Raw genomic sequence first — 18,427 nt, forward strand, 5'->3', positions numbered from 1 at the left:
TTAGTAATCATGAGGAAGACAAGGATAGGCATTGCTGGACCCTCTCCAGAAATGGTGCATATTCTTGTAAATCGGCCTTTGAAGCTTTCACCCCCAACAGGTCCAACCCTCTCTCTAATTCTTGGAAGTCCATCTGGGCCCTTAGAGTCCCTTACCGTATTAGAAGCTTCCTGTGGCTGGGAGTAAAGGACAGGTTGCTTACTAATTTGGATAGACACAGAAGACATTTGGTGGATTTTAGAGCTTGCAGTAGATGCAGAGGCCATGATGAAACTTTGTGCCATGCTCTTAGGGACTGTTCTAAGAGTAAAGAAGTGTGGAAGAAAATTCTCCCACCCCACCTTCTCCCTTCCTTCCTTACCCATGATGAGCAAGACTGGTTCTCTGATGGGGTTAGTGGGAAGTTATTGGCTAACATGGAGCATGGTGACATTTTTTTTGCTATCATCTGTCACCAAATTTGGAAGTGGAGGAATGAGGAGCTCTTTGGTGATAAAACTGTTTTTATTCCTAACTTACTCAAGTTCTTCTCGAATAAACTCGCTATTATTACTGAGAGCTTTAAAGGGGATTCCCTTGCCAGATCCACCCAGAGAAGAGATGTCCACCTAGTTGGTTGGAGCAGGCCTAATGATGGGGTGGTTAAGTTGAATTCGGATGGCTCCTGCCTTAACAATGGGAAGATTGCTGCCGGAGGTGTTCTTAGAGATTCGGGGGGTTCCTGGCTATCTGGGTTCACCCAGAATCTAGGGTTGGGCTCCTCCTTTTCTGCAGAGCTTTGGGGTATTCTCTCTGGTATCAAGATTGCCAAAAGCCTGGGTATAAGGAGGTTATCTGTGGAATCTGATAACATGGAGGCCATCAATATGATCTCCGATAATCATGCTATTTGTCTTAATAGCCGCAACCTTATCAAAGCTATCAAACGGCTTTCCCCTTCCTTTGAGACCTTACAGTTCAGTCACATTTTCAGAGAGCAAAACCGTGTTGCGGATCGCTTGGCGGCAGCTGGTCATGAGGGGATGCTAGGCATCACTACTCTTTCTGATCCTCCTATTTTTCTTTCTTCCCTTCTTGTAGAGAATAAGATTGGGGTTAGCTTTCCTAGGCTAATCCCAGGTTAGTTTGTTTTTGTTTGTTTTGTTTTTTCTTTCCTGTTTCTACCAAAAAAAAATCTAGAAAAAAAAATTATACTATATTTTGTACCGGTACAATAAAACAATTCAAATTTTTCGTCTAATTTAAAAATATTACTCTCTAATTCTAATTAAATTAGACAAAATATGAAAAAAACATTAGAACCAACTGATATGTGGTAAAGAATAAGGAACAAAATATCTGTGTTTTATAACGATGAATAAAATTGATCAAACTTGCCAAGATCACAGATAAATTGCTTTTGGCCTCCGATATTGGAAGTAAAATTGTACCGTTTTAAACATAATGTTTACTATTGAAGATACAAGCTTAAAGGTAGAGTTTTTGATAAACATTTACAGAAGAATGAGAACAGTTCGAGTAAACCAAAGGAGAGGAAGAGAGCCTTTTGGCTTTCTCTTCTCGAAAAAATAATGGAGTGATAAGCAGTAAATTGTCTAAGTACAAATCATAAGACTTTAAGTCTTTTTTAACACTCAAACAGACATCCAAGGGCAGCTTGGTCTTTCTGCTTTAGTCAGGGACAATTCCGTCTTTTCCAATCTAATGGCACATTTTAGAAGGAGTCCACCAGCTTGTAGTGTCCCCAATCACACCCAATTACATCTTAAAGGCATCTCCACCATCCATCACAATGGTTGTGATCAAATGGCCAACATTAAGACACTTGTCTTATTCTTTCTTGCCCATTAAATTTACTTGATAAACAATCCTAGCATTTAGATATAAATGTAATAATTAGAAGTTATTTTATTTTTAATGAGAAATTAAAGAGTTTTGAACTTTCTGAGTAAAATAGGAGGTTTGGTTGGTAAGGTCCACCATGTGGACAAGACTACAATTGGGGCCATTAGGGGTAAGTTTGCTAGGGTATGTATAGATGTTGATCTGGCTAAACCTTTACTTTCAAAGTTCTGTGTTCAGGATAAAGTGTTCTTTATTGAGTATGAAGGTTTACATAACATCTGTTATGATTGTGGCATGTATGGTCATTCTCAGGAGGGTTGCCCTAAAAAGGAGAGGGTTGTTATAGAGAGGGTTGAGAGTAGTGTGCGGATTACTGGAGGGAACCAGGGGTATGAAGGGAACTTTGGTCCCTGGATGGTGGCAAAGAGGCCCGCTAGACGTAGGAATCAACCTGCAGTGGTTCACAATCGTCCTCCTGATATCAACACAAATTCTAAGTCCATTTCTCCTAAAGCTACTGTTATTCCAAATGTCAAGGAGAAGCCTATCCTCAAAGCTAGAAAGGAGGCTGGGGTTTCTTCAGTAGCCTTGCCTGGGTCCAGATTTGGGGCCCTGATGATTGAGGAAGTTCAAGAGTCGGACCAAGATGAGAATCATATGGATCAGAGTATTCTAGGATTGGAGTCTGTAGATCCAGTCGAGAAGGTGGTTGAATCTGTGAACCCGCTTTTTGTCTCTAAGGATGAAGCCCAGGGGGGGACCCTGACCCTTGCAGCTAGAAGGATGAAGAAATCAAATGAGGTTAGTATTCCTGTTCCTGGTATTGATCCTGGGATTGGGAAATCTATGGGAGTTAACAAAACTAATATGAAAAAGCTTAAAGGAAAACAAAAAAGTGGCCTTAACACATTGGTGTTTCCAGATAAGAGGGGGCCTGAGGGTACCTCGGTAAGGCTCTCAGGAGCCCCTAGTAAATACCTGGCTTAGGGTAGGGGTGTGGTCAGTTGTCCTCCTTTCTATGGATTTGTTATTTTGGAATGTTAGGGGTGCGGCTAGCAAGGCTACCCGTATCCATATTAATGATCTTATTAAGCAGTTTAATCCATCTTGTTTTACTCTTTTGGAAACTAAGATTAGTGGTGAGAAAGCAGATGAGGTGGTTAAGAAGTTTAAGAACTGGCACTGTGTTAGATCGGAGGCAACTGGCCGGGCTGGGGGGATTTGGCTTTTTTGGAGGCCAGATCGGATTCATTTTGATATTCTTAGCATGGATAAGCAGTTCATTCATTGTAAAGTGAGTATTTCCGGCAATACTCCCTTTTTGATTACCCTTGTGTATGCTGACCCTATCTTGTCTAATCGAAAACGGCTCTGGGAGGTTCTCTATTCTATGAGTGTCAGCATTTCGGAGCCCTGGTTTGTGGCGGGTGACTTTAATGATATCGCCTTTATGAGTGATCAGAGAGGGGGATCCAATCATTATGTTAATCGCTGTCTGCATCACAAGAATAGTATGGATTTATGTGGGCTTTCCGATCTGGGGGCTTCTGGTCATAAATTCACTTGGAAGCGTAATAATACTTTTGTTCGATTGGACAAAGTCTACGCTAATGTTTTAGCTCTAACTTCCTTCCCCGAGTGCTCCGTGTTGAACCTCCCGTTCCGTCATTCGGATCATTGTCCTATTTTGTTTAGACTTTTGAGAGGTAAGCATCCTAGGGGTAAGAGACCGTTCCAGTATCAGTTGGCTTGGGAGTCCCATCCTAAGTTTAAAGAGTTCGTTCATGAGAGTTGGAGACCTCATTCGTATGTACTACAAGCTGCTGAAGGGTTCAGGAATAAGGTGCAGGGGTGGAATAGGAATGTGTTTGGGCATATTATCAGAAGGAAGAACAAGTTATTAAAGAGGATGGAGGGCATTCAATGCAGGTTGGAGGGGAGGTTTGATCATAGCCTTGAGGGCCTCCTCAGAACCCTTCAGAAGGAGCTGGAGGCTGTGCTTAGGCAGGAGGAGTTCCTTTGGTTCCAGAAGTCTTGGAAGTCCTGGATTAGAGATGAGGATCGTAATACCAAATACTTCCATCTCTCTACCCTGATCAGAAGGTAGAGAAATAGAATTGAGGCCATTAAGGATTCTAATGGTGATTGGGTTTATGAAGATGAGGTTATTCGGAACTTAGCCCTGGATTTCTACAGAGAGCTGTTCAAAGAGGAACCTGTTCTTTTGGAGAGGGCTCACTCTATTGCTACATTTCCTTTAATCAGTGAGGATTGTAGTCAGGAGGCCTTTCAACCTATTTCCCGAAAAGAGATTGACCAAGCTATCTTCAGCATTGGGGCTTCTAAAGCTCCTGGGATTGATGGTCTTCCGACGGGCTTTTACCATAAGCATTGGGATGTCGTGAAGGAAGGCATCTATAATTTTGTCTTGGGGGTGTTCAGTGGTTCGAAGGATATTGAGCTGGTTAATAGAACCCTCCTGGTTCTGATTCCTAAGATTGATAAGCCTTCTTCCTTTTTGCATATGAGACCTATCAGTCTTTGTAATGTTCTTTACAAAACTGTTACAAAGATTGTGGCTAATAGAATCCATGGCATTCTTCCTGCGATCATTTGTCAGAATCAGGGTAGCTTTGTGCCTGGTAGACAAATGATGGATAATGTGGTGATCGCCCAAGAGATGGTCCACACGATGAAGATTAGGAAGGGGAGGAAAGGCATTGTGGCTCTGAAGCTGGATTTAGAGAAGGCCTATGATCGAATTAATTGGGATTTCTTGATGGAGAGCCTTGAGAGAGCTAGAATCCCGGATAGCTAGAGAAGTTTAATTAAGGTATGTATTTCTTCTCCTGTGTTTCAAGTTATGGTCAATGGGGATATGTCGGAGGAATTTTCCCCGGGCAGAGGAATCCGTCAGGGGGATCCTATGAGCCCTTTCCTTTTTGTTATTGCTATGGAGAGGCTCTCTCATCTGATTCAGGATGCGATTGATAATGGGAGTTTCCACCATGTGGCGATCAACAGCTTCTGTCCCCAGGTGACTCACTTATTCTTTGCAGATGATGTCCTTATCTTTCTTGAGGGTAATGAGGAGCAGTTGAGAGTCATTATGGATATTCTGGATTGTTTTTGTTCGGCCTCTGGGCAGAAGCTTAATATCCAGAAATCTAGGATGATGTGCTCTAAGAATATGAATCAAAGAGTCTGTAAGAGATTAAGTGATCTCTCAGGTATTCCTCTTACTGATTCTCTTGGGAAGTATCTGGGCGTTCCCCTCCACAGTGAGCGTGTGTCTAAAGGCTCCTTCAAAGAGACTTTGGATAAAGCTAATTCGAAGTGTGCCACTTGGAAAGCCAAGACTCTGTCTCTCGCTGGCCGCCTCACGTTAATTCAATCTGTTAATTGTGCTGCTCCCAATCACATCATGCAGGCTTGTAAGCTTCCGGATCCTGTGCTTAATGATCTTGACAAGATTAACCGTAGGTTCCTGTGGGGGGAAGCTGCGAAGGGTAGGAAGATCCATCTTGTGCCTTGGAGTGAGGTTTTCCAGCCTAAAGATTCTGGGGGTCTGGGTATTAGGAAAGCAAAGGACAATAATAAAGTTTTATTAATGAAACTCCTTTGGCGTATGTGGCAAAACCCCTCCTCTCTTTGGGTTCGCCTCCTTTGTGGTAAGTATCGGAAAGACAAAATCTTCGGGGGCCCGAAAGAGAGAGTTGCTAATTGTTCCTTCCTCTGGAAAGGACTTAGTGCTGTGTTTGATGAGTTCTGCTCAGGAGTTGGCCTGGAGGTGGGGAATGGTAAGTCCATTAGTTTCTGGTTTGATAACTGGATTGGGGATAAACCGTTAATTATGGTGTGTTCTTCCCCCCCGCCTAGTGATATACGCAACTGGAGGATTGCCGATGTGGTTGACTCGGAAGGGGACTGGATCTGGTCAAAGTTTGATACTTTCTTTAGCCTTGAGACTCTCCTTAGAATGCGGGGAGTGAAGGTGAGTAATCAAGAGGAAGACTTGGATAGGCACTGCTGGGCGCTGACTAACAATGGAGTTTATTCTTGCAAATCGGCCTTTGAAGCTTTTCTCTCTTTAGATCTGATCCTCCCTCGGATGTGTGGAAGTCGATTTGGACCCTTAAAGTTCCTTTCCGTATTAGGAGTTTCCTGTGGCTGGGCGTTAAGGACAGGCTTCTTACTAATTCGGATAGGCACAGAAGGCACTTGGCTGATTCTGGAGCTTGCAGTAGATGCAGAGGCAATGTTGAGACTTTGTGCCATGCTCTTAGAGATTGCTCTAATAGTAAAGAGGTTTGGAGGAAAATTCTCCCACACCATATTTTCTCTTCCTTCATGGCACATTCTGAGGTCGACTGGTTCTCTGATGGTGTTAGAGGAAAGTTGCTTCCATACATGGGGCATGGTGACATTTTCTTTGCTATTATCTGTCACCAAGTTTGGAAATGGAGAAACGAGGAGATTTTTGGAGATAAAACTGTTTTTATGACAAACTTAGCTGATTTCTTCTCGAAAAAACTTTTCTCTATTATCGATAGTTTCAAAGGAGAGTCCCTTGCCAGAGCCTCTCAGTGTTGTGATGTCCATCTCATGGGATGGAGCAGGCCAAGAGAGGGGGTTGTGAAGCTGAATACTGATGGTTCCTGCCTCAGTAACGGTAAGATTGCGGCTGGAGGTGTGCTTAGAGATGCAAGGGGCGCCTGGCTTTCTGGGTTCTCCCAGAATTTAGGGTTGGGTTCTTCCTTTTCTGCGGAGCTCTGGGCTATTCTTACTGGAATCAATCTTGCTAAAAGGCTGGGTGTTAAGAGGCTCTCTGTGGAGTCTGATAATTTGGAAGCAATCAAAATGATTTCTGAGAATCATTCTATGGGTCTTAACAGTCGCAACCTCATCAAAGCTATTAAAAGGCTTTGCTCCTTCTTTGAGTTCGTAGAGTTCAGACACATTTTTAGAGAGCAGAATCGTGTTGCTGATCGCTTGGCGGCGGCGGGCCATGAAGGGACGTTAGACGTTACTACCCTTCCTGTTTTCCCTAGTTTCATCTCTCCTCTTCTCTTAGAAGATAGGATTGAGGTTAGCTTCCCTAGGCTAATTCCTGGGTAGTTTGTTGTTGTTCGTTTTTCTTTTCCTTTTCTACCAAAAAAAAAAAAAAAAGAGTTTTGAACTTTATCTCATTCAATTTTAATATTTACCAAATGGAACAATTTAAACCATAGTCAACAAAAGATAAGTTTTTGATGTGCAATTTCATATAGCTATCAATAGTTGTTTATAAATTCTAATTTAACACTTAATGTTTGAAATAAAGCAATAAAAAAACCCAAATACACACTTCAAATAGCTCATCTTTCGATTAAATTACATGAGAATTTGAATTCATAGTTTGAGAATTCTAAGCTATTATATGTATATATACACTCAAGGTAATATTAATTAAAATTTTCTATTTTAGGTTTCAACCTATTAATTAGTTATATATAAGCTAAACTCGAATATAAAACTATCAGTCAAACTTTATGTTATATTGGTCGGAAATAAAGATATAATTACTTTGGATCAAATTGAAAATCATTATTAAATTTAAGGGTCAATTTGCAGTAATTAAATTATATTAATAATACAGGAAATGGAAGTGTTTTTTCCCGTACCGTACGCGATATTTGATCTGTCGTTTTTGTTTTATGAATTTTTTGATTGGGGTTGGATTTCAATTCTATATAATTTAATATAATCATAACATAATGTTAATCCAACATAATAATCGGATTTATTATTTGAGAAAATTATAAAATTGGATCAAATGAGAGGGCTCATTTATATATTTAGACCAATTACCTAACCTACTATATATCTAGACTATATTTTGGTGAATTTCCCAAAATACCGTTCATATATATATAATACTTAGAAATTTCTTACTCTTTTTTCTTTTTCTATTCCGTCTAACTTTGCATATATCGCAATTTGCGAAGTCTGCCAAGATAATATTGCTTAAGCATATGAAATTTACTTCACATTTTTTGCAATTTGTGAAGTATGTGAAGATAATATTGTTTATGAACATGAAATTTACTTCGCATATTTCGCAATATACGAAACCAGCGAATGCAATACTAATTCGCAGAATGACTTTTAATTCGCCGATTTTGCAATATGCGAAGTAAAAGTCGTATTCTTAAGCAGTATTATCTTCGCAAGTTTCGCAGATTGCAAAATATGTGAAGTGGTATATAACAAAAAAAAAGCATAACAATAAGAATGCAATAATAATTTTAACATTAAAATCATAACATTATCAAAATTTACAACAAGATTGCAATAACAATTCTAACATTAAAATTATAACATTATCAAAATTTACAATAAAATTGCAAAAATAACAAGATTACAATAAGATGGCATTTTGGGATGATAATGGTGATTTTTCTTTTCTTCCCCTGCATCCCAGAACACCATCTCCCCTACACCCCAAGACACCACCTACTGTGATTGTTGCTTTTGTATTCAAGCTAAAAGGGATACTTGAATTTGATATTTTATATTCAATCACTTTCACAAAAACTAAGTCGTGTTAGCAAAATTTAACAAAAAAAAAAATAACGATTTTGCTTCGCAAAAAATGATTATGCAAAGTTTGTGGAGAGAAAATTAACCCAGAAGGACGATTTTGCTTCGCAGAAAACGATTCTGCGAAGTGAAAAAATCATATTAAAAATGATGATTTTCTCTTCGCAGACTTCGCATAATCGTTTTTTACAAAACAAAATCGTCATTTTCAGTCTATCTTTTCTTCGCAGACTTTGCAAAACCTATTTTCTGGGAAAAAACAGTAGATATTTACATTATTTTCGTCTTTTACCATTGAAATCGATAATAATCATATGATACACGCAGAATAACGTCGAATAACGATGTCTTCGATTGGCACAAGAAGAAAGAAACCAAGAGACGGAAAGAAACAAGAAGATGAAGAACACTAGAATTAGGAAGATGGAGAATCAAGAGATAAAGAGAGGAAGAAGAGACAAATATGATGATGAAGAAAATGGAGGTGATTCCACAAAATATATAAAAAGGGGGAAGATGAAAGATTGAAACCGATACACAGGATGGGGGAGATGAAAGGTTGAAAATGATAGAAAGAATGGGGAAAGATGAAAGATTTGGGATATTTTACGAAAATCACCAAAATATAGTCTAGATATGTAGTAGGTTGTATAATTGTTTTAAATATATAAATGAGCCTCCCATTTGACCCAATTTTGTAATTCTTTCTTATTATTTTTTTTATCTAATTAATATACTGGTTGGAGTAATTAGTAATATACTACATGCACCGCTTGTTTAGAAATCGATTCATGTTTGACTTACAAAACGTGTGTCTCTAGGGGCGGATACAGGGGATCCGGGTCCTTCCGGCTGCTGGAACCATCATGACCAATGGTAGTTTCGCTCTCCAGTTTCCATAAAATTTGAGGTTGTGGTGGTTCCAGTTCCGCTATCTCCAAAAAAATTTGATGGAGTGCTGAATTAGCACACCAATATTGGCCCAGGTCTGTTAGACCATCTCTAAATCCAAAATTCTATTTTTTTCTAGCTTGTTAGACCCTCTTCTCTAAATAAAAAATTCTAATTTTTTTTTTTTTTTGCATATTAGATTCTCCTTAAATCCAAATTTCTAATTTTTTTAGTCCGTTACACCATTCTTAAATCCAAATTTCTAAATTTTTTTAGTCCTTCCTAAATTTGATTTTTTTATAAGACAAATTTTTTTATATATTAAAAATCTTAAATACAATGTAACTTAATTTTGAAAAGTTTTATATTGGTAGTACTTAAAAAAATTAGTTCTTGACTACTCAGATATACACATGTACATGTAAAATCAGCCATCGAACCGACCAATCATGTATTCATCACCAAGTTCAGATAAACCTTACCTTTTATAGTCTCGACATTTCCCTAACTATGGTAAGACTTCACATCTATTCCGCTTCTAATGTTCTAATATAAAACTACTTATGCACCGCTTATTTAGGAATCCATCTTTTTTTTTACTTACAAAATGTGTGTCTCGTGATCACGTTTGACTTATAAAACGTGTGTCTTGTGATCGCCTTTTTATTTTATATGATCACGTTTGACTTACAAAACATGTATCTCGTGATCCCCCTTTTATTTTGTGTGACCGGTATATAAAAAATATATATGTTCCTAAAAGATACTTCTTTTCAATGATTTTTCTTTTTTGTAACTTATCATTAAATTACCGAATTTGAGCCAAAAAGAACCTTAAAAAATGGCAAAACTCTCTCAGCAATTACTGTATGCAAAGTTGAGACATTATTGAAAAGTTGAAATCGATACACAGAATAGAGGAGATGAAAAGTTGAAAATGATAGAAATAAGGGGCAAAGATAAAAGGTTTGAGGTATTTTGGAAAAATCACCAACATATAGTCTAGATATACGGGGAGACCCAGGCCATCCGGCTGCCGGAACCACCATGAGTAAGGTAATTTCACCCATTGTCTCCATAAAATTTGAGTTTTGGTAGTTCCACTCTCACTATCTCCAACAAAAATTTTGATGGAGTGTTGAATTAGCACACCAAAATTGGCCCAACGCTATCTCTAAATCCAAAATTCTACCCTCTTCTGTAAATAAAAAATTCTAGTTTTTTTTGGCATATTAGGTCATTCTTAAATCCAAATTTCTAAATTTTTTTAGTCCTCCCTAAATCCGATTTTTTTATAAGACACCATTTTTTTACATGTTAAGAATCTGAAACATGGTATACCATGGTGCATCAAGGTTCCACACTAAGCCCATTTCTTTTTGCCATCATTATGGATGAACTAACAAGTTCACTTCAAGATGGTATACCATGGTGCATGTTGTTTGTTGATGATATTGTGTTGGTTGATGGGACAAAAGAAGGAGTGGAGAGGAAGGTGGAACTATGGAGACAAACTCTAGAATCTAGAGGCTTTAAGTTGAGCCGAAATAAGACAGAATATTTGGAGTGTAAGTTTAGTGGCCATAGGAGTAGGGAGGCAGGGGTAAGTTTAGTGGCCATAGAAGTAGGGAGGCAGAGACAATCACCCTAAATGGGAGAGTTGTTCAGGCCTCGGATTGCTTCCGGTATTTAGGATCTATTATCCAAACGGATGGAGAAGTAGATGGAGATGTTGCTCATAGGATTAAATCTGGTTGGTCGAAGTGGAAGAGTGCTACGGGTTTCCTTTGTGACCCCGACATGCCTAATAGATTGAAGGGAAAATTCTACCGTACGGCAATCAGACCAGCATTGTTATATGGTACGGAGTGTTGGACAGTGAAACACTGTCACATCCATAAGATATCGGTGGTGGAGATGCGTATGTTGAGATGGATGTGTGGTCATACGAGAAAGGATCGGGTGAGTAATGAAATAATTAGGACAAAAGTATGGGTTACATCTATTAAGAATAAAATGAGAGAAAACCGAGTAAGGTGGTTTGGCCATGTGAGACGTAGAGCGCTTGATGCGCCGGTTAGGAGGACCAAAGAGTGGCAAAGGGATGTAGTGGTGAGGGGTAGGGGAAGACCTAAGCAAACTTGGAGGAGGGTGATCGAGAGTGATATGAGTTTACTGGGAATTGAGGAAAATATGGTAGTGGATAGGACGAAGTGGAGGGAGCGAATTTGTCTCGCTGACACGACTTGATTTCATGGTTTTATATGATGGTTCATGTTAGCAGACCCCGAATCATTTCGGGACTAAGGCTTTGATGTTGTTGTTGTTGTTAAGAATCTGAAACACAATGTAGCTTAATTTTAAAAAGTTTTACATTGGTATTTAAAAAAAATTAGTTCTTGACCACTCAGATTATTACACGTTTATATATATAAACAAAATTTGAACAAGTTCCATTTAGCAAAAAAAAAAATTACACATGCACATGTAAAATCAGCCCTCGAACCCGCCAATCCTGTATTCGTCACCGAGTTCAGTTAAACCTTACTTTTATAGTCTCAACATTTCCCTAACTATGGTCGGACTTCAAGTCTATTCCACTTCTGATGTTCTAATAGAAAACTACTTATGCACCGTTTATTTAGGAATCCATGCATGTTTGACTCACAAAATGTGTGTCTCGTGATCACATTTGACTTACAAAACGTGTGTCTCGTAATTGCCTTTTTATTTTATGTGATCACGTTTGATTTACAAAACGTGTGTCTCGTGATCCCCTTTTTATTTTATGTGACCGGTATATAAAAAATATATATGTTCCTAAAAGATACTTCTTTTCAATGATTTCCTTTTTTGTAACTTACCATTAAATTACCGAATTTGAGCCAAAAAGAAGCTTAAAAAATGGCAAAACTCTCTCAGCAATTACTGTATTCAAAGTTGAGACATTATTCAAAAGGATAAAGCTCCTAATTAATGACTCAAGCCACATGAGCTTCTTGGTAAATGCATGAGTGAAAACATATTCCAAAAAATAAAAAGATAACGTGAGTCAGACGAAGTCAATCTTTTTAAAGTAAAAGAAAAATAAAGAACAAGTCCATTTATCCAAATATAGTAATATAATCTTTCTTTAAAAACCCATAACACAGTCTTATCATTTGAGATATAATTCCTTAAAAACACACACACAGACATGGGAAGAGCTCCATGTTGTGATAAATCAAAGGTGAAAAAAGGTCCTTGGTCTCCTGATGAAGATGCTACACTAAAGAATTTTATTCAACAAAACGGCACCGGAGGGAATTGGATTGCTTTGCCTGCAAAAGCAGGTCATTCATTGATTACTGACGGGTTTTTATGCGTCACCGACGGAGTTTTTTTTTGTCGGTTATTGAGTTTCTTCTTTTCTAAAATTGTTATTTTAATTATGTTTAATTCAGGGCTTAAACGATGTGGGAAGAGTTGTCGATTGAGATGGTTGAATTATCTGAGACCAGACATCAAACATGGTGGTTTTACTCAAGAAGAAGATAATGTTATTTGCACACTTTATACCACTATAGGAAGTAGGCAAGTCTTGAAACTCTATCTCTTCTTATTTTTTCATGTTGTACGAAAACTTCAATTTTAAAGTGTTCTATGTTTCCGTATCCGTTTTGGAAACCAAAACTCTCAAAAATTTATACGAAATTTTTAGTTTGGAACTCATTTTCAATGGTATAGTATAATGTGTTTTTAGAAGTGGATGCATGTTAATTACATATATGATATGTTTTAGATTATCCAAGCTTTCTATATTTTATCTTTTATAAAAAAAAAATTTGGTAACTTGTATGCAATGTTTTTATGTACATAATTAAAAAATAATTTTTTTTATTTCTTTTTGGTAATTTGTATGCACTTTTTTAGTACATTTTTATAATTTATAGATATACTCATGTATTTATTATTTACACATTTATCCATATTTATATTTTCTACATTTTTTACATAGACCCTGTTTGGGAATTAGCTATTAGCTGATTACATTAGCTGTTAGCTGATTATATTAGCTGATTTGACTAGCTGATTTGATTAGCTATTTGTTAGACCTGTTTGGTAAAAATTAGCTGATTGATAATAGCGGTTTGTGCAAAAAGACAAATAAGGGCATTAATTTTGGCGCAGGAGAAGAGAGAGTCTATTTATTGGGGTCAAAAAAGTCCATTAATTTTAATATCCCAAAACGCTAATTGAAAAAGCTCCTAAAATGAGCTTTTTCAAAATTAGCGTTTTCATCCCAAAACGCTCTTCCAAACCTCTCTCCACCAAACACTCCAATCAGCGGTTTCAGTGGTCAAACCGATAAAGTTGGTCAAAAACGCTCTTTTTATCCCAAAACGCTCTTTGCCAAACAGGGCCATAGATCAGTTCCGGTTTCTATATCCTTTTTGGATATGGTCAACGGAGAGCCTATACCGAAATCTCGGAGGGCTAAACTATATAAAAAAAGCTTCGATCCGACGGTTTAGTGTTGGTGCTGAAAAAAAACTGAATTTTAGGGGTTTTGAAATAAGAAACTCGGAAAAAATTTCTTTAAAGGTTAAGAAAGGAGAGAAAAATTTTATCCTCCCTTTTTATTTATTTTAAAGGACCCGCATAAAATGTGTCTCAAGATGACATCGTTTTGAGTGGGTCCAATTAAAAAAATTGAAATGAGAGGAAGAAGATGAGGCCATGGTTGGGGGTTCTAGCCATGGCGGACTGGACTGAGAACCCATTCCTGGATTATTAGGTTGGTCAGAGAGTCCGCCGACCTTTTGTGACCCTCTCTTGCTCCGCCCTGAATGCAGTGTAGCATAGATGCTTATTGATCTTATTCTTTTATCTAATGATTTTGTGTTGGATTAATTATTAGGTGGTCTATTATAGCCTCCCAATTGCAAGGAAGAACAGATAATGATGTGAAGAATTACTGGAACACCAAATTGAAGAAAAAGTTCTTGGCAGGCAAAATTGATATTTCTCAAAAATCTGATCCTTTGCCAGAAATTTTGTCTTCCAATTTTCCTGATTTTGAAACCTCCACTCCTGCAAATTCACCCTGCTTTAATTCAGAATCTGCTAATTTTAATTCCATTCCGTCGCTAATGGAAATCGGCGACAAGTTCTGCACTTATTCGCAACAAGAGTTATTCATGGACCACACCCATTTCCGATCCCCGGTGGATTTTCCAAATTTGAGCTATGGATATTCTATACCTTTGGAGGAGGACAACCGTGTCGTCGCTGCCGGAGATGATGGAATTCCGGCTTACTTTGGATTTGAATCCCTTAATTATGAGCAGTTTAACGATGTTGGCTTTCATGAGATTAAAATGTGCAATTACCATTAGCTAGCTAACTAATTAATTAATTTAGCACTAATTTAATAGGATTTTTATGTTCAGTGCTTCAAAGATACAATATATTTTGGAATAGTAAGATTTCTTATAATTAATAATATTTTATTACTACCTCTGTTCTTAATAATTTACTACAAGAAAACACTGATTTGGTACAGAAAATACCGTATCAGGATAATAAAATTCAGTTACGGATTTTCTACTGCATCTGTTGCAGAACGGGTAGAAGATATGGTATCCCATAATATTGTTAGAAAAAAATTCTAATTTCATAATATTAGAGTCTAATTGCATAAGTGGGATGAGAAGTATTTTAATTTAATGAATACTAAGAGGACTCGTGGCATATTGAGATAAATGTTATTGTAGTCAATTTTTTATAAATTTAATTTGAATCAAATATGTGTGACTTGGTGAAATGTGATAAATATTTATAACGAAAGACAATGATTTGATTAGTAACAACTTATGCTAGCTTATACTAGGAATTACTGTCACATGTGCAATTGTGAATCTTTTATTCATGTTAGAAGAGAAACTTTGACTAAGAGAGAAATAAATATATTTGTAATGCAACTAATTATAAGGTTTATGTTAAAAAAATGTTAATTAATATTAGACTTTTTAATTTTGCCCTTTATATTGAATAAAGGGCCAATAACAAAGTAACACGAAGTCTTCTATATATATTTATTGATAGAGTATTAAAGTCGTCTTGTATATATTTTAATTTATTTGAATAATGTGAATTGAAATAGGTTGTTGGAAGATAGAGAAAAAGGAGAGATGTCATGATCAAAGTTTGTTTGGTTGTGACGAATAAGAGTTCATAAAACATGCATGGGATTGGGATATCCCCTTCAATTCAAATATCAAAGAATATTTCTACTTCTGCTCATAAGTTCATAACCATCCATCACTATATGTGTTACGTACTTTTCTTTTTTTCTTTAAGATGCAAATTTACCAATATGATTAGTAAGGAGAGCTGGTTTACTCTATACGTACAAAATAATTATGCAGTTTTAAACTTAACATTGATTAAATATAAACAGTACAATTCAGAATCGGCTCTGAGAGTGTGTAAGAAGTGCAACTGTACATGTCATAGTGGATCATAAAAAAGATTAAATGAATTAGTTTCCTATTTATTAAACACGATTTGCTTGAATTAGAGATGTAAGTGGAGCGGGGATTCCCCGACGATCCACCTCGATAGGAACAGGGAATCACCATATAACGGGGATGATGATGATTTTATCCCCCGTGATAGGGATGGGACGGGGATGGAGAATCGTATCCCCGCCCCATTAATCCCCGCTGGGGAATTCCCGAAGGATCCCCAATTATAATTAAAATTATATTTAAATATTATAGTTTATAACATTTAACTTAAATTAAATAAACTTATTTATTTCAAATAAAAAATTAAATAGAATAAATAAAATATTAGCCAAGGATTAAATGAGTATTTTTTCTAAATGAAGCTAAAGGTGTTGTATCTCTGCCTAGAAGTAGTGAAAATAAATATATACTGATTTTAAAAAAATATAAATGGTGTTTCCCCGCAGGGACGGTGATGTAGGATAGAAAAAAGATGTTTTCTAACGGAGATGGAGATCCCCGCGGGGATGAGGATTCCTCTCAAGGACGGAGATTCCCTGTAAGACGAAGATGAGGGACAAATCTATCCATGTCTAACTCACGGGGATGGAGATGGGAATGTGAAATACATTCTCCGTCCCGCCCCGTTTGCATCCTTATTGAAGATATTGATATTGTAAAAGTTTAGTTAATAGTTTGATTAAAAAAAAATTGCAATCGTACTTATTTTTAATTGATTTTTGATTTTATGTAATTGAATTCTAAGAATTATTTTTCATTTTGTATAAAGCACTCAGAGGGCGTTTGGTTCACAAGGGGTAAGAGAAAATGAATCAAGAAAGGGAAACTAAAGGAAAGGAAAGGAGTAAGCATTAATTCCCCGATGTGTTTGGATATATTTAGGAAAGGGAATAGGGTAAATGGAATCCAATTCCCTTTAGGATTTGAGGTAATGGCTTAACCTAAAGTGGGGTAATCCCATAATCTAAAATGGGTAAATGGAATGAGTTTTTTTTTAAACAAACAGGAACAAAGGGAATGAAACCCTCCCATTCCTATTCTCATTCCTAAAGACCCCGAACCAAACGCCCCCAGAAATTTGAAGACCAGCCCTAGTACAATTTCAATCTCTATTAATAAAAATTGGGTTTTTTCGTATGCAATTTCATATTCTTATCACATGCAATTTTATATTTTTTCTACTATTCGACTTTCAGGATTTTAGCAACCCAATAAAAAGTTTGAAATAACAAATCTTGTGTCATTGAAAAATACTCGTCTTCCTTTAATTAGACTTGAAATTGCAACATTTGTTAAACAATATACTATTATTGCATGTTTTTTTTATGACGGCATTATTGGTCCCGTGTGATTAGTTCCAGGGAGGGTTAGGAACTAATATAATTTTTTCGTTTTAATTATGCTAACTTAATCTAATTCTTTGAGTTTCACAACTCAGTTTTGGTCAGCACAGCCGAGTAAGACGTAAAACGGCTTTAGTCAGATACTGACTAGAACTGTTTTACTTGCGAGTTGGGAAATGACACTTTTGTGGTCAGTTTCCAACTCAGCACTCTGGTTTACTCAGTGTCAGATTAAACAATTTATATACTGAGTAAATATAGCAAGCAACACATACAGATATATATTGAGAGATAGTTAGAAATTACTCAACACGACTTATCCTGGTTCGGCCTCTCCGCCTACATCCAGTCCCCAGAATCCCTCCGGGCTTTTTCAATCCAATACTGAGCTCTTTAAAGGTAGAGCACAAACCGTTTACAAGGCAGTTGAATATGCAAGAGTATCGTCCTCTATTCGTCTACTCAACTCCTACTAAGTGCTATAACCGAACACCTAGATTTCTCTACCACTAAGTACTTAAAACCGAGTACTCAGCACAACTCTCTCAATTTTACAATTGATACAAACTTGTTCTTTTTCAGACAAAGAACACTTTAGATGATTACAAAATCAATCTAGCTTTTACACAGAGATAGAATTTTGGTGTAAGATCTTTTTCTTGTTTTGATGTGCTTTGTATGTATGCTCTTTTTCACTTGTAATTCGGCAAAGGATCCAAGATGTGTACTTGTCCTTTTATAGGTGAAATCTGAAGCAGAAATGATTTGAATCTGGAATTGTCCATTGGATTCAAACGGCTTTTTCTTGCGACATGTTCTGGTCAGCTTCAGATTTGCAAGCCAATCCTGTCGTCTGAATTCCGCAGGCGCCAGGCTTGTCTTCTTCTTGCAGGTTTGTCTTGTAGTGCAGGTTTGTCTTCTTCTCGCAGCTTCAGATTTGCAAGCCAATCCTGTCGTTCTGGTTATGCGTCTCGAAACTGTATCCATGCATGATTCCAAAGCTTCTGAATTGGTGCAGATTACTGTCGGATCTTGTCTTTTAGCAAACGGATCATTGGTGCTGTCTTAAAGTCATTCAACATGACTTTGATAGCCGTTGTCTTTGATTGTTGCCAATTCCGATACTGAGTTGCCTTTCACTCAGCTTCCATGGTCAGCTTCGTTCTGCAAGATATAGTTCCGAAGAAGACTTCTCTTCTTTTATGCTGAGTTGCTTTACACTCAGCTTCTGTGATCAGCTTCATTTGTAAGCTT

General features: G+C 37.1%; 1 protein-coding gene across 1 annotated transcript; it reads left to right on the plus strand.

The window, feature by feature from the left end:
• The first annotated feature begins 12,503 nt into the window (after positions 1 to 12,503).
• On the plus strand, positions 12,504 to 14,795 carry LOC136203473 (transcription factor RAX2-like). The gene is made up of 3 exons (XM_065994631.1): positions 12,504 to 12,650; positions 12,762 to 12,891; positions 14,219 to 14,795. Exons 1-3 carry the CDS (start codon positions 12,515 to 12,517, stop codon positions 14,694 to 14,696), a joined length of 744 nt encoding a protein of 247 aa, XP_065850703.1. The 5' UTR covers positions 12,504 to 12,514; the 3' UTR covers positions 14,697 to 14,795.
• The last annotated feature ends 3,632 nt before the right edge of the window (positions 14,796 to 18,427 follow it).

The sequence above is a fragment of the Euphorbia lathyris genome, chromosome 8, assembly GCF_963576675.1.
Source record: "Euphorbia lathyris chromosome 8, ddEupLath1.1, whole genome shotgun sequence".
In the NCBI taxonomy this organism is placed as follows: Eukaryota; Viridiplantae; Streptophyta; class Magnoliopsida; order Malpighiales; family Euphorbiaceae; genus Euphorbia; species Euphorbia lathyris.